Raw genomic sequence first — 21,150 nt, forward strand, 5'->3', positions numbered from 1 at the left:
TACTGGGATAATGACAGACAGCCTGAGGCCCACTGGAGTGAGACAAGTCTCTTTCTGCCGAGAGAAAGAAGAAATAAAAGGCAGACAAGGCTAAGGACTTCTCTCTGGAGGCTCCTCACGGCCTTGGCCGTGCCCTGTTCTGCCCTACAGTCTTCCCCAGAAACTCTCTCCGCCTTACCCGTACAGCAGGGCGTGGTCCAGGTGCTCACACAGACGCTGCAGCACCTTATCGTGGTTCCGGATGGCAGGGGTCTCATCTTCACATGCAGCAAAGTAGCTCTGCAACTGAAAGGGGAAAAAAAATGAGGAAAAATCCGCCCCCCCGCCAAATTAGAAATGGATAAAGAGGAGGGCTGCAGAAGTTCCGGAATCAAAGAGGGAGCTGAGAAACCAGTCAAATGATGTATTCGTGTTGACCAACAGAGAGGCCTACCTCAGACTGTTGGCAGCAGCTGCTCATCTTGTATCGGGGGTTCCGGGGGCAAAGGCTGTATCCTGGAGCCCAGACCCCAAGGGACACTCAGTAAGTGCTTTGTACGATGACAACTTGATGCTGGCGAGGGATTCACAGTCCGTGTGTAGGTCTCAGGCGGTACCAGGCTTCGAGCCAGGGCCACCGAGCTACACAACTCCAGGGGCACTACATATAGTGTTGTCTATATAAATGAACCCCCAGTGCCCAGTTTAAATGGCCCCTGGCCCTGGAGTTGGGCAGCACAGGGGCCCTGCTGGGATCTGCTCCTCTGCACAAACTAAGGGCTGATGGACTGGAGCACGTGCTCCAATGGCCTTCTTGCCAGAGGCTGACAGGGGACACTGGATTTGCCTGAGGAACCTGATGAGGCTCGATATGGATCTGGGTGCATGCCAGGCTCTTGTCAAGCCCTACACGAAGAAGGCCACTGTTCCCAAGCGGGAGTGATAAAAAGAGAATTGGACCGTAGGCACTGAGCAAACCCCACCAGGCTGAGGAAGGTGAGGGCAGCTCCATCCGCTTGGTTAAGGCTAAGACAGCCCAGAGGCTTGGACTGAGTTCTCCGCAACCGCAGTTAGGAGGCAGGAGCCCCTTTCAAGGAAAGCTCTAGGAGAAAAGTTTTTCCAACTTCATTTTAGCCATACTCTGCTCTGCTGTTGCCCTTGTAATGGCCAGAAGGGGGGAGAACACAAAAAAAGAGCACTCGGCCCTGGACACTCATCTCAGGTTTAAGCTCTTGGCGCTGGACAAATGTGTTCTCAAGTGTTTTCTGGAAGCAGTGGTAGAGACGGCAGCAGCAGGCAAGACACATCAACCACGCCAACAAGCACGCGCTCTTGGTGAGAGGCCAACCATTGAGCCCCCACAACAAAAATAGCCGCTCTTCTCTGCGGCCCAGGGTGAGTCCAGCAGCCCTGCTGGCCGAGGACAGACCTCAGTTCTGCGGGGTCGGCCCTCCCTCCTGAGAGGCAGGCAAAACAGAGCCCCAGGAGGAAAGGTTTCCAGAACTGAAAGAAAGAGCAACGAGCTTGCGAAAACTGCATGACCCCCTCTCAGCAATGGCTGAAAGTGGTCTCGAACACTTTAGTACTGAGAAACACAATGTCGGTGTCTGGTTTTTTTTAAATGTCAAAATCTGAGCAAATCTGAGATCAGAGAGTCTTAGATGTTAGAGCTAGAAGGATCTTTAGAGATCTAGTGCAACTCTCTTATTAAAAAAGCAAAACAGGGGCCGGCCCTGTGGCCGAGCGGTTAAGTTTGCACGCTTGGCTTCAGCGACCCAGGGTTTCACCATTCTGATCCTGGGTATGGACATGGCATCACTCATCAGGCCATGCTGAGGCGGCGTCCCACGTGCCACAACTAGAAGGACCCACAACTAAAAATATACAACTGTGTACCGGGAGGCTTTGGGGAGAAAAAGGGAAAAAAAAATCTTTAAAAAGCAAAATAGAGGGGCAGTCCCCGTAGCTGAGTGGTTAAGTTCACGTGCTGCACTGCAGGCGGCCCAGTGTTTCGTTGGTTCGAATCCTGGGTGTAGACATGGCACTGCTCATCAAACCACGCTGAGGCAGCATCCCACATGCCACAACTAGAAGGACCCACAACAAAGAATATACAACTATGTACTGGGGAGCTTTGGGGAGAAAAAGGAAAAAAATAAAATCTTAAAAAAAATGAAAAAATAAAAAGCAAAATAGAGGATTATTCATCTTCTTGATTATAAAAGTAGCCATACCCATCATAACACTTGAAAAACATGGAAAAGTTTAAAAATTTTATTTGTTTTTGAACAGGGAAGGCGGCTAAGCCCCACAGAAGTTAAGTTCTTCACTAGGATTTTTAGCTAAGTGAGGGAGCCATGGCTGGAACTCAGACTCCTTTCTTAGGTCAAGATACCTTAAAAAAAATTATTCCCAAAACAATATTAGGTTATCATAAAAATTCAAGCAACAGGGGCCGGCCTGGTGGCACAGTGGTTAAGTTCATGTGCCTCGCTTCGGCGGCCAGGGCTTCGCAGGTTCGGATCCTGAGTGCAGACCTGTGCATCGCTTATCAAGCCATGCTGTGGCAGGTGTCCCACATATAAAGTAGAGGAAGATGGGCATGGATGTTAGCTCAGGGCCAGTCTACCTCAAAAAAAAAAAAAAAATTCAAGCAACATGAAAGTGCGTATAAACACCTCCTGTTCCCCACTGTCAGGAGCTTGTGTGTGTATATCCTAACTCTTTTCCTGCATGGAGACTTGAAAAAAATGTGAAATAGATCATGCTATATTCATTGTTCTGAAACTTGCTTTTTCTTAACTCAGCAATATATCAAATGTATATTTCTTTTCTTTTTTTTTAAAGATTGGCACCTGAGCTAATAACTGTTGCCAATCTTCTCTTTTTTTTTCCTTTTCTGCTTTTTCTCCCCAAATCCCCCAGTACACAGGTGTACATCCTAGTTGTGGGTCCTTCTAGTTGTGGCATGTGGGATGCCGCCTCAACGTGGCCTGACGTCTGCGCCCAGGATGAGAGAACCAGTGAAACTCCAGGCCACCAAAGTGGAGTGCATGAACTTAACCACTTGGTCCCAGGGCCAGCCCCTTGAATGTGTATTTCCACATCATTACACACAGATCCACTCTATTCTTTTTCATAGTCACTCTGTATTTTAACCATTGTTAGATATGGCTATTGTCTCCAGTTCTTTGATATTGCACACAATATTACAATAAACACCATGGATCCCTGTTAATTATTTCAAATTGTATTTTTCTGATCACTAATGTAGGTGAACATCCTTATGTCATTTGTATTTCTTTTTCTGTTTATTGCCTATTCATAACTTCTGCCCAATTTTCTCCAGCTAGGCTGCTTGTCTTTTTCTTATTGGTCTGTTCCAGTTCTTGGTTTGTTAAGGATTTAAACCTGTTTGTCACTATGTATTAGTTTTTTTGCCCAGTGTCAACTGACGTTTAAATTTTGCTTATGGTGTTATTTTTTCCTATTGAGAAATTTTTATTTTTTATGTAGTCAAATCTGTCTTTTCCTTCATAGTTTCCCATTTTTCCCATCCTAATATTACAAAAGTACCTTTATTTTTCTATAGTTTTAGGACTTTTTTGGTTCCTTTTTTAATGTTTAGATCTTTACTTTCCTCTATTGCATGAGGTAAGGACCCAGCTTTATTATTTTCTGGATGGATAAGCCATTTTCCACATTTATTATGGCTTCTTACTGATCTGTGGTTTAATGCCAGCTTTCCAAACTATTTTGTTTAACTGGCCCATTGTCTATTCCCGTGACAGTCCCCTACTTTTAATTATTTTCCCTTTAGTCATCATTTTGACATGGGCAGAACAAGTCCACTCCATCCCCTAACGATTCTTTTTCAAAACTATTTTGACTATTCTGGCACATTGTTTTAGAATCAAATTTCTTTCTCGATTTGGAGTAGAATTATACTGAACCCAGAGGTTATTTGGGGGAAGAAATGGTCTCTCTTTGCAATACTGAGTCTTCCCATGCAGGAATATGCATTTATTTTCCATTTATGCGGGTCTTTTTATATCCTTTGGTAAGTTTTACAGCTTTCTTTAGATAGGTCTTGCACATTTATTTCAAGGTGGGTTGCATACGTACACTTGGCATTATGAGTTAGGGGACAGTCTGCAACCAGGAAACAATTTCGGCAGAAAGTATAGTGAAAAGAGTGTACAACGTGGTGGTAAAGAGCGATGGCTCTGGGCAGGAAGCATGGGTCCAAAGCCTGGCTCTGCCACCATATAGTTGGCAAAGCACTTAACCCTCCATCCCCTCATTTTTTCTCATCTGTAAAATGAGTTAAAAAGATTCTTTAGAGCTGAGCTGTCCAATACAGAAGCCACCAGCTACATGTGTCTATTTAAATTAATTTAAATTAGGGGCCGGCCTGGTGGTGCAGCGGTTAAGTTCGCACGTTCCGCTTCTCGGCGGCCAGGGGTTCACCGCTTCAGATCCCAGGTGTGGACATGGTACCGCTTGGCAAATGCCATGCTGTGGTAGGCGTCCCACGTATAAAGTAGAGGAAGGTGGGCACAGATGTTAGCTCAGGGCCAGTCTTCCTCAGCAAAAAGAGGAGGATTGGCAGTAGTTAGCTCAGGGTTAATCTTCCTCAAAAAAAAAATTAATTTAAATTAAACAAAATTAAAAGTTCAGTTCCTCAGTTGTACTAGCCACATTTCAAATGCTCAATAACCACATGTGGCTAGTGGCTACTGTGTTGGACAGTGTGGATATAGAACATTTCCATCACTGCAGAAAGTTCTATTGGACAGTGCTGGTTTAGAAGATCAAATGATATAAAGCATGCAAAAGGCTTAGCATAGATCCTGGTAAGCAGCAAGTGCTCAGTGAACATTAGCCAAGACTATTAAGAATAATGAACCTGTAGGGCCGGCCCTGTGGTATCGCGGTTAAGTTTGGTGCACTCCACTTCGGCAGCCTGAGTTCACGGATTTGGATCCCTGGAGCAGACCTACGCCACTCGTCAGCCACGCTGGGGCAATGACCCACATACAAAATGGAGGAAGACTGGCATAGATGTTAGCTCAAGGCGAATCTTTCTCACCAAAAAAAAAAAAGAATAATGAACTCATATTCTTAGTCACACCAATGACGCAGCACTTGGCTAAACCTAAGCACAGGTGCCAAGAAGACAGGATCATGTCCTCTGCTCCCAAGAGCTCCTGTTCTGTCACTAGTCCACTAGCAGCTGATCCCAGAGCCTGCTCCTTAACCACTCTCCCACAGCAGGTTTATAAAGATTTTCCATCGCCTCAGAGGACGAGGAGATCTTGAATCCATGCTACAAGTCAGCATAGTCTTTGAGAGGAGCAGGAAGAAGGCAATGTCTATGAATCAGTGACAGAAGAACTGAGCAGCTCTGCCAACAGCTTGAGCTCATCCTTAGGAGTTGGTGAGCAAAGCACAACACGCAGGTAAACGGCAGAGGTATTCCCCTGTGCCTGGAGAGGCAGCAGCCGGTAGCCACTTGCTGCAGCAGTTAAGATCAGCAGGCTCTCAAAGAGCAGGGAGTGGGAGGGAAGCAAACACTGAATAAAGGAGGGCCACTCAGCAACAGAACTAATGGACTGGGTGTAATGAACACAACTCAGCCCGGAAGCACAATTACTAACCTTTGTTCCAAATTACTCTTCGGTTACACAGAGCACATGCTGGTGGAGCTAATACCTGCCATAGTTAGAGCCGTCATTTATTGAGTGCTTATTATGCACACTGGGAAGGCGGCAGAAGGGTCAAGGGTGTGGACTGTGGGCTCAGACAACTTGGATTTGAATGCGGACTCTGCTACTCGTTCACTGTGTGACCTTGGGCAAGTTACTTCACCTTGCTAAACTCAGTTTCCTCATCTGTAAAATGAGCTTAGTAATAGTACCCACCCCATAGGTTGTTGTGAGGGTTCAGATAATACTTATACTGTATTTATCAAAGTGCATGATACCCTGGAAACACTTAATAAATGTTAGCTGCTATGACAATGACCATGATGCACTTTACAAACACTATTTAATTTAGTCATCACAGCAACCCCATAAAGTAGGTCACAGAGCTGCTAAGTGGCAGAGCCAGATTTTAAATCCAGGTCTTTCCGTCTAACCTGGGTTCAAGATCCCTGAATGATAATGCATATAAATGTTATACACTCTGTTCTAATGTTTTGTAGGAGAGCCCACAAAAGAGAAATGTAGTCCCCTCTTTTTTAAGTCCCGAGAACTAAAAAGCCCTGGTGGGTACGAGCTCAGTGTCTTCTGCAGTTCTGCTTCTTGGAAGATGGAGTGAAGAGAAAAGCCAGTGTGGCTTCTTTCAGAAGAAAGCTTGCCTATTGCTCTCTTCACCCTTCTGCCCCATGGTGGCATATTCCCAGTAGTCAGGAAGTGTATTGTTTGGTTCACACAAGCGACAGTTGTTCCAGGAGGAGCTTTCCCCACTTCTGGAAGGAATTCATCCTACTGATCAGATTGCCGACAGTTTTCAGTGTTTCCTTTCTGTCCGTGCAGATTTGGGAAGAAGTTGGAAAAATTTCAGAATTTTCCAGAATTTGAGACTCAAATTTCAGAATTTGAGTCTACAGCAGGGGTTGGCTAACTATGGCCAGTGGGTCTGCCTCCTATTTTTGTACATAAAGTTTTATTGGGACACTGCCACACCCATTTGTTTTTGTATTACGTACAGCAGCTTTCACACCATGATGGCAGAGCTGAGTAGATGTGACAGAGCCTGTATGGCCTTCAGAACCTAAAATGTTTACTGTCTGGCCCTCTACAGAAAAAGTCTGCCGACCTCTGGTCTAGAGCCTTGAGCAGAGGTGGCAAGGAATGCACGCCTGTGACAGGCTGGGCTGGGAGCTGTCTTGTGCCCAAAGCTCAGCTGAACAGTGGCCAGAAGGGGAGCCTCAAGCCTTGAAGATGCACATAGAAATATTTACTGAGCACCCACTATGTACATATCGGATACTATTCTTATACGGAAGTCTTTGTCCTTGTAAAACTTACATTCTGGTGGCAGACAGAGATAAACTATGTGCAAATATAATATAGTGCCAGGGAGTAATAATGCTATAAAAAAAAATAAAGCAGGAATCGGGTGTCTGTTATAAATACAAGGTCAAAGAAGATCTCACTGAGGAAACGACTATTGAAGCATCTAAGGGAAGAGCATTCTAGTTAGACGGCCAGCAGGTACAAAGGTCCTAAGGCAGCGGCAACGGTAAGGAAATTTGGTGTGGCTGGAGCTCGGGGAGTGAGGATGTGAATGATATGAGATGAAATCAGAGGACAGCCAAGGGCCACATCACGAGCAGCTGTACAGGCCGTGGTAAGGACTTTGTATTTCATTACCAGTTTGATGGGAAGGTATTGGAAGGTTGAAAACAGGGAAGTAACATAATTCAATATATATGTCCCAAGGCTGCTACAGCTTCTGTGTGGTGGATGTACAGCCTGTGGGAGGCTGTGGTGGAGGCAGAGGGAGTGGCTGGCAGGCTTTCACCAGTGCGGACGGATAATGGAGGGTTGGAGCTGGCTCTAGTGGTGGAAGCGAGAAAGGAGAGATTCGAGATCTATTCTGAAGGTGGTGCCCCAGGGATTTACTGGTGGATTTGATGTGGGGCCTGAGAGAAAGGAAGGTACCAAGAATGATTCTAAGGTTTTTGGTCTGAGCAACGGAACGGCGGTGCCATTTCCAGATCAGGTGGAGTTCTGCTCTGGCCGTGATAAGTTCAAAATTCCTATCAGAGATCTAAGTGGAGGTGTCAAGGAGACACTTGCATAAATGGGGCTGGAGTTCAGGGAGAGCCCAGCGCTATCAGCCTTTAGATGGTGTTTAAAGCTGTGGAACTGGACAAGATCACCTTGGGAGTGCAGAAAGAGGAGCGTGTGAGTACTGAGCCAGGGCACTCCAATGTTAGACCAGGGGTCCTCACGCAATCTGCACAACAGAACCCCTTGGGCAACTGGAGGAAAATAACAAGGCCCTGGGGCCTCCGCAGATCAACTACAGCAGAAACTCTGGAGGTGGGGCCCAGGAACCAGCATTTCTTTTTAACACTCCCCAGGAATTTCTAATGCCCAGCCAGGGCTGAAGACCACTACTTTAGACTGAGAAGGCACAGCCCGTGAGGCAGGTGGAAAATCTGGACAGTGTGTGCTCCAGAAACCAAGTGAAGGAAGTTTCTAAAGGGAGGGAATGATCAATTCATGGGGGTCACATTCCCACTTAAAGGGAGGTGCTGCGACCCTTGATAAAAGCAATTCGAGTGAAGAAGTAGGGACGAAAGCCAGATAAGAGTTTGTCAAAGGGAGTTGAAGCTTATTTGATCCTGTTTCAAGCTAACAAGGTTCTTTTTGTTTTTTGGGTTTTTTTTTTTGAGGAAGATTAGCCCTGAGCTAACGTCTGCTGCCAATTCTCCTCTTTTTGCTGAGGAAGACTGGCCCTGAGCTAACATCTGTGCCCATCTTCCTCTACTTTATACATGGGACGCCTACCACAGCGTGGCGTGCCAAGTGGTGCCACGTCCGCACCCAGATCCAAACCGGCGAACCCCGGGGCCGCTGAGAAGCAGAACGTGCGCACTTAATCACTGTGCCACCGGGCTGGCCCCCAAACAAGGTATTTTTAAAGTGAGATTGATGAGGCAATTGGAACTTGAAGCCTTACTAGATATTTGATGATTTGAGGAAAGCTTATTAAATTTTTTAAGGTGTAATAGTGGTATTGGGTTATGTGAGAAAAGAATCCTCAGCTTGGAGCAATGTTTACTGAAAAAAGTATGGATCTGGGACCTGCTTCCAAATAACAGAGGGCTGGGGGATGGGGTATAGTGGACACAAGACCACCCATGACATGTAAGGGCTGTACCTGGGGCTTCTGTATACTAGACTGCCTAATTTTGGTTAGGAGAGAGAGAGAGGAGAACAGGAAGAAGGGAAGGAAGAAAGGAGGGAAAGAAATAAGGGAGGAAAGAAGGGAGGGAGGAAGGAAGAAAGAAAAAAGAGGAGATGGCAATACAGAAAACTCCTTTGACCAGTTTTGCCAAAAGGGAGGCAAGAGAATGGGGGTGGAGTAAAGGAGTCAAGTCCTTGAACAGGAAAGCCAGGATGGGATCCACAGCCACAGGGGAGGGTGGCCACAGATGGGAGCCCAGACGCAGGTGGGCTGGTGTGCTTGATGGTGGGAGGATGAAAAAGTTCTCTTCAGAAGAAAATTTAAAAATAAGCAAGGTCAGCTGAGAATGAAGAGAGGGATTAAGATTTAAAGTAATTTCTTTTTTCTCTTTTCTGTTTTTTTAGGAAGATCAGCCCTGAGCTAACATCCGCTGCCAATCCTCCTCTTTTTGCTGAGGAAGATTGGCCCTGAGCTGACACCTGTACTCATCTTCCTCTACTTTACATGTGGGACGGCTGCCACAGCATGGCTTGATAGCGGTGTGTAGGTCTGTGCCTAGGATCCAGGCCGCCAAAGCAGAGTGCGCAAACTTAACCGATTCACCACCAGGCCGGCCCCTAATTTTTCTTTTTAAGCTGTGGTTTCCCTAAAGTTCTTTAACTCAGGCCTTGTCTCAAAGGCATGTTCCCAGAGCACACCCTGGACTGGCTAAGCTCCTCTTCTTTGCCAGCTCCTGATGCCCTGGATGCGATCCGGCAGCAAGGCTGAGAAGAACTGGGCTCAGCCTGCCCCGGAGTCTCCCAAAGCCAGGAGGGCGGTGCTCCCTGCCGAGCACTCTGGGAAGACTGGCCATCACGAGACTGTGCCAGACCCCGTGGCTGTGGGGAAATGTGGGTGGCACACTCCAACAAGCCAAGAAATGCCTGACTCAGAGCATTTTAATTAGGGTTAGTCCCACTCTCTGTTCTGAGCTGCCACAGCCCGGCCCTCTGTCTTGTCTCTCTCTCACAGACACATAAGCACAAAACAATTTCTAGTTCTATGGTTGGTACCAAGAAATCCTTCCAGAGTTGGTCCCTAATAGGTAACTCAAAGGGAGCTGTGAAAGATTATAAGTGGCCAAATGAAAACAGGATGGTTACAAGTGACCTCCTTTCTTTCTCCCAAAGAAGCTGTGATGCTGCTCAGCAAACAGAGGGGAGATCTGGAATTCAAATCTGCTACCTACTCACAGGCTGAATTGGGGGGTGTCCCCCCACTCCTATATTTACGGAGCAGGATAAAAATCCCTGCACCAGCAATGGCAGCAGAGTCTGCAAGGCTGGACAGACAGGGCTCACTGCTGGGCCGGCTCCACTCCTGCTCGGCACACAGTGGGCACAGACCTGTAACACAGGAGAAGCCCGGCTTTCCCCCACTGCCAAGGGAGGAGGTCGCCAGGTAACAGCAGCCGCCCTACTGGCTCCACGGAGACCAGGTATGTTTAGATGATAGAATGTTTAGAACAGCCTCAGCAGTCCAGGTCCAGGAGATGGAAATCCAAAAGCAGAAGAGACCCCAGCTGAAGGAAGGCTAGACTGCCACCTGACCTCAAATCACCTCTTTTAAAAATTAAATCAATGACGGCCCCAGTTACACAAGCTCAACTCAAACTCAGAGCCACCCTGAACCACAGGACCCTCCAGAGCCACCTAATCCCTGAGGCTGCCCCTCACCTGATGCTCCTGCTGGTGCGCTGTGGGCGAGGGACAAGTCTTGGGGAAAGTGAGAGGGCACTGCCTGCCTTGCCTTTGAAATTCTCTTCACAGTGTGGCTACTGATGGGTCAAACCAACCCTGTGGTCCTCACGGACATGCACTCTTCTTTCCAAGGCCGAGCCTCAGAGGAAAGGCAGAGTTCAAGCCACGTGATACCATTTATTACCTTTGGGGTCACCGTGTCCCCAAACTTTGATGCCTGGACTCCTCCAGGGAGAGGGACCCTAACAGGGTTCGTCCACATTAGAGACAGCTAGAGAAGGGTTGGTGTGCTTAGAACTAACCGGTGTCCCCTTCAGGGAAGCCACCAAAGCAACTTCCCCACCCTGATCTTGCAGCAGCAATTTGCATTGGCTTCAGGCACAGACTCTCACAGATTTGAAAGGAAGGCTAGTACTCACCATCCATCCCCTCAAAAATAAACACGTAGACAAATAAGTAAATATGGCAGGCAGGCTGGAGTCTTTTAAGTCTTAGCAAAGCTTCCTAAGGATAATAATGCCTGTTTTACATGATCCAAGGAATGGAAGGCCACTGCCAACAGCATTTCTGTAGAGGATCTCCCCTGGAATCTAAGACAAGGCTGGGTGCTGGCCAAGCTGAAGAATTTCAGAACCTGAGAGCAGAAGAGCCCTTAGAAGTCGCTTGGTTACAAAGTGGAGTTTCCTGGGGCTCTCATTCAGGAGAGTGTGTGTGTGTTTGTGGGGGTGGGGGTTAGAATGAGCGAGGGAGAGGCTATCAGTGAATAAAACTTTGACTACTGAAATGCGCTGAAAATCAGAAGAATAATCACTTAGCCAGATCTCTCATTTTGTAGGCAGGGAGATCAGGGCCCAGGGAGGTGAAGACACTTGCTGCACCTCCTGGCTTTGTCCAGGGGCTCTTCTGCTTTACTGCAAGGTCTCGGCCAGGTGTGCCCAGAGACCATGGAGGTAGCTATTCCTGGAGTTCCTTCCGTTTCCATCCCTCGTGGGGATAAAGTGACGGTCAGGGGCACCTTCTATGACCATCTGGAAAGTGCTCATCTCAACATCTTACTGAGGAGGGCAGAGCAGTAGGGGCCTTGGGCCATTCCCAGGGCTCTGTAGAATGAGAGTTGGGGAACAGTGTCAGGAAAGTCCTAGTTGCTTCTTTCCTAGACATCAAGAGTGTAGACAGAGGCTTCGGCCCACTGGGTGTCCACTGCTCCACCAACCACAGGCAACCACAGTGCTTCTGGCTTACTCTCCTAATTTTAAAATCCCTACCCTGAGATCCCACCCCACCTTAGCCCGGAAAAGATTTCATTCTAGAACTGGAAGACCCAGAGATCACCCCTGCATAAGAACCAACCAGAGATCCCGTGATTCAGAAATAATTAGCCTAGGTTCCAGGTGGGCATGAAAAACGCTGTCCTTCAGGCAATGCCCCTGCCCAGGAAGGACTTGTGCCCAGGCTGGGTGGCTTCCTGGGACTGACTGGCCCTCCCATATGTAGAGTCATCATAAAGGTGTGCTGTCTGTTTACCATGGGCCTGCACTGTTCCCTAAGCAAGTTGGGTGAAATCAATTCTTCTTCATTTGCCACTAAATGCACCCAGTTATACAGCTTTCTTTCCTACCTCCCAAATCACTGCTCCTTAGCCCCTTTGCTGGAGAGCTGGCAGGCTCTCTGCTTTGTTGGTAGCTCTGCTGAAACACATGCAGGGAAAAAGCTGCAAAAAGCAGGTACGTGAATTATCCACGGATTTCATTTTTTTGTGCTTTCTTTGGGGTGTTGGAATAATGATAACAGAAAGGGACTGGCCTAGTTGGGCACAGATCTCTTGGGTAATTTGACAGAATATGGTTTCCAAAAGCAATTAAATGCAGCTTCTTCCTGGAAGGAGCGTGTACCAGCCCCAAGGTACCATGATTGTTCTGCCTCTGAACTCAGCAAGCCTTGACCTCCCCTGGAGGGACCAAGGGCTCCTTTCAAATTGGGGTGGAGAATGGTAAGAGGCTCTGCCAAAAAGTCTCTAGGCAGACACCAGAAACTAGAAGCCAGCCAATGGCCTGGAAGAACACGCAGCACACACGATTCTGCTCCATGCTTTTACTGCTGAGATGGAAGCAGAAGCCCTGCCCTCTGTTTTCTGAGCCACGTTCTGTGTTGTGTGTGGCACTGCTGGGAGGAGGGAGGGAGTTTTTCAAAGCCTCATTTTAATCAGTCTTTCAAAGCCTGGGAGCCTTCACTGGTTCTGTGTTCATCTTTCACTTCCCTTTTTTTCTGCTGTACCTGAAAAATGATCTCATGAACGCTTCCCCCATCCAGACAACCATTTTGTTGCTGAGGAAAATGGTCATCAAGTCCTGTCTAAATCACATTAGGTTGGGAGGACACTAGGGGGACCCTTGCCTCCATTCCAAGGCCCGTGCAATACAGTTAGACTTCAGAGACTGAAAATGTAAACATAGGGTTAGGAAGCATGGCAAGAATTGCATGGATTACAAATCCATAACAGGCACTGAAGGGTATTAGGGAGGGCCTCGGGTATACACCTAATCCGTTGTGATTTGTTTAACGTCTGTCTCCTCTTCTAGAGTGCAAGCCCCACGGGGGCCAGGGCTTGCTGGCTCTGTTCACTGCTGATTCCTAGTGACTAGAAGAGTGCTCATAGGAGTTGGCCCGGTGGCGCAGCAATTAAGTTCGCATGTTCTGCTTCGGTGGCCGGGGGGTGGTTCACAGGTTCAGATCCCGGGTGTGGACATGGCACCGCTTGGCATGCCATGCTGTGGCAGGCGTCCCACATAGAAAGTAGAGGAAGATGGGCATGGATGTTAACTCAGGGCCAGTCTTCCTCAGCAAAAAGAGGAGGATTGGCAGCAGATGTTAGCACACGGGTAATCTTCCTCAAAGAAAAAAAAATTTTTTTTAAAAGGAAGAAGAGTGCTCATAGTCACTCAGCAGATATTTGTTAAATGAATAGGTGGTTTTATGGAGGACTGGCCCACAAGACTGACCTGTTAGAATTTCAAGACAGACGTCATGGAGATGGAAAAGGCTCAGAGAAATGCAAACAGCGAGAGCCAGAAACATGGTTCAAATCTAGCTTTGCCCTTGTGAACATTACCATCTTAGGCAAGTTACTTCTCTAAACCTCATTTCCCTCATGGATTCAATAGGGGTCATGATCCATCCTGCGAGTTTGTCGTGAGCCTGACTGAGGAAATGTGTGTAAACAGCAGGTGCTGAATAAATTAAATGCAAGGATTCCTCCTGTATTGTCACTCCTCTTCCTCTCAGTGTGTTTGGACATTTCATGCCTCAGTAGTCCGTGATACCAAAAACAAAGAACTGTGGGTGAAAGTGTGAACAGAGGTTGAGTACTTATGAAAATTAAGTTTGGAGATTTTTGTGGATTTCAAGTCTACATCAGTCCTTTCCTTGTTCTCATATGTTACTGGGTTTCTTAGAATCTGTTAGTTCCAACTCTTTAGTACAGTATCAAGGGAGGAGGGGAGATTATAGGAAACTAATACTTTCTTCCTCATGTATTTCTATAATGTTTGTAAACACTTATAAGTAAAGGGAGAAAAGATAAATTACAATACGTAAAGCAGGGGAGAATGTCTGTGTGGCAGGGCGAGGGGCTTTGCTAGCACGAGAGAGGAGATGCTCTCAGGACCCTGGATAATTAGAATCACCAAGAGATCAATGACCTGAACTTTCAGCTCCAGCCAAATGGACTCTCCCAGAAGCTGTCTTTATTCTCCTGCCTCAAATGGAAGTTGCAGGATGTTCACACCTTAATCGAGCAGCAACAAAGACAAGGACAGGGCTGGAAAGGAAATTCACCTAAACCGACCAGCCCTGCTGCCTAGTTTAGATTCCCAGGGAGGAGAACTCTGGGCCCAGAGTTAGTCACTCCACATTGCACTCTGGGGTTCCAGGTCCCAAGCTGAGAAAGCTGCTTCATCAGCAGCAAGGCCACCCAGGAGAGCTTTCCCTCCTAAGGGAGAAAAGCCCTAGTGCTTTCCTTGGATGTAAGGGCACCGCCAGCTTCAGTGGGACCATACCCTTGCCATGGTGCTGAATCTTGATGCCTGAGATGAGCACTGAAGATTCGAGGGGGAAGAAGGACCCACCCAAGAGCCCCACAGTACCTACAAATGCCAACCTTCTCGTACCCACAACGTTCACACTCTGAGTATCAGCTCCTTACTTTCCACATTAAAACACGTCTTGACCACTCCACCCCTTACTCAGCGTTAGTTTTCAGACCGAACATTTTGTCAGCTGGCAGCAGATTTTCCATTTTGCTGGGAATTTCTTTCCCCAGTGGGCTCCAGCTGGATGCGTTTTGAGGGGGACCCTCAGGAATCACCACTGTTCCATCTGAAACTTCAGAGTGTTAACTGTTACTCCAGAGAGACAGCTGTAGCCCACCCTGATGAACAGGGGGCCTGCTGCTGCCACATGGCGACCTCCTTCTGTCTAACCCTAGGTGCAGGTGAGTTTCTGCCTGGCCTCCAGTCATCAAACAGAACCTTTCCATCTGGATGGACTGAATGCTAGAGCCAAGCCACAGAGAAGGAGGGCCCAGGGAGTTCTGTGATGGGACGGAAAGGGCCACAATGTCACAAGCTTCTCACAGAAACCAAACATTAGAGAAGCATTTTGTAAAAGGAGAACCATCTCTTAAAACCGAACGGGCAGGGCTCACAGAAAGCAGCTATCACTTCACTGGTACCCACTGCTGGGCCTGGGTGGGGTCACTCAAGGGGTCAGGTGCACACTTATGTGGTTTCCGGTTGGGGGCCTTCGCGTCTCTCACACCCCTCACTAGATAGTCTCTGTTCTGCGAGAGAGGGACGGAGCTGAGAACTACTGCCAACATCAGGACACAGGTAGGGGAACAGGAAGCCAGGAGGAGTGACCCTGACCCCTAGCACTTCAGTTTATAAAATGTGTGTGTGGATATTATTTTATTTAGATCTCGGCCCGGGTGACTCAGGTCACTGGGGATTTTGAGAACTCTTAAGATTTGAAAACTCTTAAGAGTTTTTCCATGAAGCCAGAGAGAACAAAACTATTGATTGAAACCAAATGGTCAATATAATTCCCACATATTTCTAACTACCAGGCCCTCCCTAGAAACGAGCTGCCTGGCTAATTTTTAACGTATGGGCAGATCTCACCCACCTGAAGGAGTAGGAAAAAAGCCCACCACCCAGGCCAGCCTTCTCAGCTGCACTGACAGGCTGGGTAGAATGACAGCTGCAGCCCATTCCCCAGTGTCAGCAGACCCCCGACTGGGAGACCCCTGCCTGGCGCAGGGCGTGCTGGCCAGAAATAGAACCTCGTGCAGAGCCTCCACTGCAGAGCAGGACATCTGCGCACAGGGAGGTGGGTGGGAGACCGGGCTGTCTCAGGCAAGGGAAGGTTGTCCCGACCCAGCAGCGTTCCCTGAAGCTCGGTTACTCTATTAAAATTCATTCATTTATGCTGTCTCAGGGGGCAGATTTGGAGCCGAGGAGACGGAGAACAGGGGCCACTTACTTTTTATTTTACACACTTCGGGGCTATCTGTGTGTTTTTTAAAACAATGACTCATTTTCTTAGAATAATCTCTCCTTCTCTTATCCAAATCAGTGTCCCTTGTTGGATGCAATGTCACCTCCTTAGGCAAAGTCTTCTCTGACCACCTCCTGTGTAGCAAACTCCCCTGCCAATCCTTTTTTTTGGGTGAGGAAGATCTGAGCTAACGTCTGTTGCCAATCTTCCTCTTTTTGCTTGAGGAAGATTGTTGCTGAGCTAACATTTGTGCCGATCTTCCTCCACTTCATATATAGCACACTGTCACAGAATGGCTTGATGAGTGGTGTGTACGTCGGCACCGGGATCTGAACTGTGAAACCCCGGGCTGCTGAAGCAGGCTGTGAACTTAACCACTATACCACCAGGCCGGCCCCTCCCCTGCCAATTCTTTATCACAGTACCTGCCTAATGCCTTCCTAACACTTAGCACAATCTGAAATCATCTTGGTATTGGTTTGTCTACTAATTTATCACTCGCCTCCTCCTACTGGAATATCCACTCCCTGAGGGCAGGGGTCTTAATCTGCCTTGCTCACTATTACCCCCTCCAAGGGCCCAGGGCAGTGGGGACATATGGAAGATGCTCAGTAAACATTTTTGAAAAACTAAATACATGGACACGTGATGGGATTTACGAAGGTCTATATTCATTCTGCAAACCTGAGATGATGCGCAAAAACGCAGTTACAAGAGAGGTTTGGTTCACTCTAGGATCGGTCACACCAATTTCTCTGAAGGTGATCCCCGGTGAGGCCGTTTTTGTGCACGCACACATGTTCATATATAAAGTACGGCCTGCCAAATCCAGCCTGTTGCCTCTTTCGGTAAATAAAGGTTATTGGAGCATAGCCACACCCATACACGTATGGATTATCTGTGGTTGCTTTTGAGCTGCCAGGGCACAATAGAGTAGTTGCAACAAAGACCACATGGGCTGAAAATATTTACCATCCGGCCTTTTATGAAAGTTTGACAAACCCTGAGCTTGAAGAAACAGAATTGTTTCTTTGAATTATACCTACTTTGCGGTATAGACTCCACAGAGAGCACTTCCCAGCGACATCTACAGAACCCTCAGCACTCCTGAGACTCGTCTATCTCCTCCCTGTCCTCGGAAGACAACCTGGGTGTCCCCACTTCCTTGGGGCTGCTTAGGCTGTTCCTTCTATCTTAAATGCCCGCTTCTTCTCCTTCTCTGAATTCTACCAATTTGTCAAGACTCAGTTAAGCCCTCCTTCGCCAAGGGCTTCTCCTTGCCATAGTTACGTTTTTAATTTTTCCTCCAACCAGTATACAAACTGCTGGAGAGCAGAGGCTGCCTCTTACAGGCACAGAGCTTTTGCGCATCCTGCATGTGTACACAACACTCATGCTCCTCAAAAACAAAAAACTCTCATGAAAACCACTGCCTTCCCTCCCCTGGAGAAGATGCTATTTAGCAGAACCACACGCCAATTCAAAATGCCAACACTGTCTTTGACTTGGACACCTCTCTTTAACTACTAACTAATCAGCAACCACAAGCTTTATTGTCGGCACCTGCGATGTTTCTTCTACACTCGCTCCCTTTTGAGAACATATGGAACTTGATTGTCACTGTTATTATTTTCATTTAACTGTGCTAATTATTAAACTCTCCAATTCTCTCTAACCCCCAGGAACCCTGTCTTCACATCAAAACACAGGTCTCCTTGGATCCAGGTCGGATAACAGCTATTTCACCTCTCTGATATTACAATGCATGTTCATCATCACAAACTCGAGGTGTCAAAATAGCCGAACTCAGCAATACTGCTTGGGGAGAGCAGTTATACTTGGGAGTGTAGTTTCTGGGAGGGGAAAAAAGGGGGCTTCTGGGATGATGGTTACATTCTGTTTCTTGATCTAGATGCTGAATACGTGGATGTGTTCACTTCGTGAGAACTCACTCAGCTGTACACTTAGGATCTGGGCACTGTTCTGTAGGTATATTCTATTTCAACAAAAAGTTCTAGGGGCCAGCCCAGTGGCATAGTGGTTAAGTTTGTACGCTCTGTTTTGGTGGCCCATGATTAGTGGGTTCAGATCCCAGGTGCAGACATACACACCACACATCGAGCCATGCTGTGGTGGCATCCCAGATACCAAATAGAGTAAGACTGGCACAGATGTTAGCTCAGGGATAATCTTCCTCAAGCAAAAAGAGGAAGATTGGCAACAGATGTTAGCTCAGGGCCACTCTTTCTTACCAAAAGAAAAAACAAAAAGAAAAAGTTCTAAAATACCCTTTGCAAACACAATAATACACAGTGGGTCTTTTTTTGCGGAAATACACATCTCATTTTCTTCACGCAATATCCTTCTAAAAAGATCAGCAAGACCATTTTACTAGTGGTAGGATGGAAGGAAAAAGGCAAAGGAACTCTCAAGGCGCCATATAACAAATTATTAGGTAAGACCGGTGTTCAAGGACAAATCTGACCCTGAGACTACCAGCCCTTACCTACTGCTGTAGCTGAACTGACTCCTATTAGAAGCAGATACTCTGATTCAGAAAACCAAATGCACTTCATGATCCAAGAATCATAAGACAGTGTTCTGAAACAAAGGAAGTGGCTAACAAGTCCAGATGGTGTTATATAACAGCCTTTAGGCGGTGAGGCACTTAGCTATCTTCAGACCTTGTAAAAGTGAGGAATTGGCTCTACCACAAAAAAACAGAAAAAACTACCACTTATGCTATAGACTGAATGTTTGTGTCCCCTCCCCTTCAAATTTATGTGTTGAAATCCTAACCCTCAATGTGATGGTGTTAGGAGGTGGGGCCTTTGGGAGGTGCTTAGGTCATGAGGGTGGAGCCCTCATGAATGGGATTAGCACTCTTATAAAAGAGACCCAGGAGAGCTCCCTCACCCCTTCTCCCACGTGAGGACAGGGGGAGAAGTCAGCAGTCTGCAACTCTGAAGAGGGCCCTTGCGAGAACCCAACCATGCTGACACCCTATTTTCGAACTTCCAGCATCCGGAACTGTGACAAATAACCTTATGTTTATAAGCCACCCCGTCCATGGTAGTTTGTGACAACAGCCCAAACAGACTAAGACAACTTATTAAGACTAGCTCAAGCACCTGGCTAAACACTCTCCATACATACTCTGATTAAATCTTCACAACCAACCTAATTGTATCCTGCCTTACAGACGAGAAAATGGAGGCATGGAGAGGTTAAGGAACCTTACCCAAGGTTACAGCGTTATTAATAGGCAGGCCAGGGATTCAACCGAGGCAGCCAGAGTCCAGAATCCATGTTCTTAACCATGATGCTAGTCGTGCTTTGGTCGTGATGCACCTAGGGATGGGTTTCCAGTTTCTAGGGTGCGATTTATATCTTCTGGCATGCATTACAGCTCAATAAAATCTGCTCGTCCCAATGCATAAAATTATAGGAACCTTGACAAGCACACCTAACTCCATAAATGTCAGCCTGATTTACAGAGCGGATCTCTGCCTTCAAAAGATTCCTGCTTACACAGATGACGGTGTCCATGGCCACCCCCTTTCTACCCAGCACTTTCCCCATTTATTTGCTGGAAATCCAAAGGCAAAAAAACCACTTGGCCTCCCTGAAGCCATAATCAGCCCCAATTAGAATAGAAAGGTTGGTGATCTTCCTTTGTCTTCCATTACTAAGGACGTATTGCTTCAACAAAGTGTTTGCTCATCCTTCTTGAGTAACAAAAACTATACCCCAATTGCATCAGCAAAGCTCAAGAAAACTGAATAAACAAAACTTTTGTTAGATGTCTGCAATGCTACCTTTTAGAGGAACATTTTAGTAAGAGCATTTTGAATCTACTTTTCTTTTTAAGCCACATTGATCTTTATGAAAGGTAAAATTGCTTTCCTATGTTACTTTTGAGGAATTTAAGTGGGGGGAAAAGTTATCTAAATATAATGGTTGATTTAATTATCTTCAATTTGATTTGTTGAAGTGATTCAAATAATCTGATGAGGCTTTTCCCCCAAGTCATCCCCTCCACCCCGCCTCCAGTTTCTGAGACTATCAGGTGTGCCAGGAACGCAGATTAGGAAAAAAATCCACAAACACTCCAACTGTGTGGAGCCCCACACAGCAAGGTGTCTGTGGTGTCACCAAGTTCCACCCATCACCATCCAAACTGCAATCCCCAGGTTCTTCAGGTTCTCAACCAAAGCTCTGAAATGAGCCTCTTCAAAATTGCCATTCTTGAGCACGATTATTCAGGGTACTTCCCAGGACCAGAGGCAATGTCACCCAGAACTGGGAAAACTGGAAGCTGCTTATCACCAGCCTCGACCCTGACTGTCGGACTCTGCCAGACGCAAGCCGGGAGATGAGGATGCAGGGAGGCCGCCCAGGGATGCGCTGCCGGCTCGGGTCCTCCCAGGGCCTTTCTGCTGCTCAAGTGGGGGACACTGGCGGGTCGCGGCCCTTCTGAGTGACGCAGGGCCCCCGGGCTGCCCTGTGGAAGCTCTGAGGATGCTGACCGCAACTTTGTTCTTTAAAAATAGCTCGGAGGCCGCGGCGCTCACGTGAGCGGCCCCGCTTCCCCTCCATCGGCCCGGGGCTCCTGGCGGCTCCTCGCCCCCGGGGTCGCTGAGGGGAAGGGTGGCGTGCCCGAGCCCCGGTGACCCGAGGGACCCCGGGCCCAGGCGAGCGACCCGAGGGTAGGCGGGGGCGCGGGATGGGGTCGGGGGCCCGGGCAGGGCGGGCTGGGCTCAGGCTCGGGGAGGGCGGGCCGCGCTCACCTTCTTCACCGACAGCGAGATGTTCTCCAGGATCCGGTCCTTCACCTCCCGCGGCTCCATGGCGCCGCCGCCGCCGCCCCGCCGCCGCCGCTTCCCGCGCCGGGGGCCCGGGGCCGCCGCCAACCGCTGCCGGTGAAGAAGGTGGCGGCCCGGGCTCACCC

General features: G+C 47.7%; 1 protein-coding gene across 1 annotated transcript in view; it reads right to left on the reverse strand.

The window, feature by feature from the left end:
* The window catches only part of PLEKHM2 (pleckstrin homology and RUN domain containing M2), a 37,326-nt gene extending 16,211 nt beyond the window's left edge, over nt 1-21,115 (reverse strand). Inside the window, exons 1-2 of the mRNA XM_046660535.1 lie at nt 20,990-21,115; nt 179-285 (exon numbers count right to left, since the gene is read on the reverse strand). Coding sequence (XP_046516491.1) covers nt 179-285; nt 20,990-21,049 — 167 coding nt within the window. The 5' untranslated portion in view covers nt 21,050-21,115. The remainder of the gene's footprint in view (nt 1-178; nt 286-20,989) is intronic.
* Nucleotides 21,116-21,150: the final 35 nt, after the last annotated feature.

Source organism: Equus quagga, chromosome 5 (genome assembly GCF_021613505.1).
Source record: "Equus quagga isolate Etosha38 chromosome 5, UCLA_HA_Equagga_1.0, whole genome shotgun sequence".
NCBI lineage: Eukaryota > Metazoa > Chordata > Mammalia > Perissodactyla > Equidae > Equus > Equus quagga.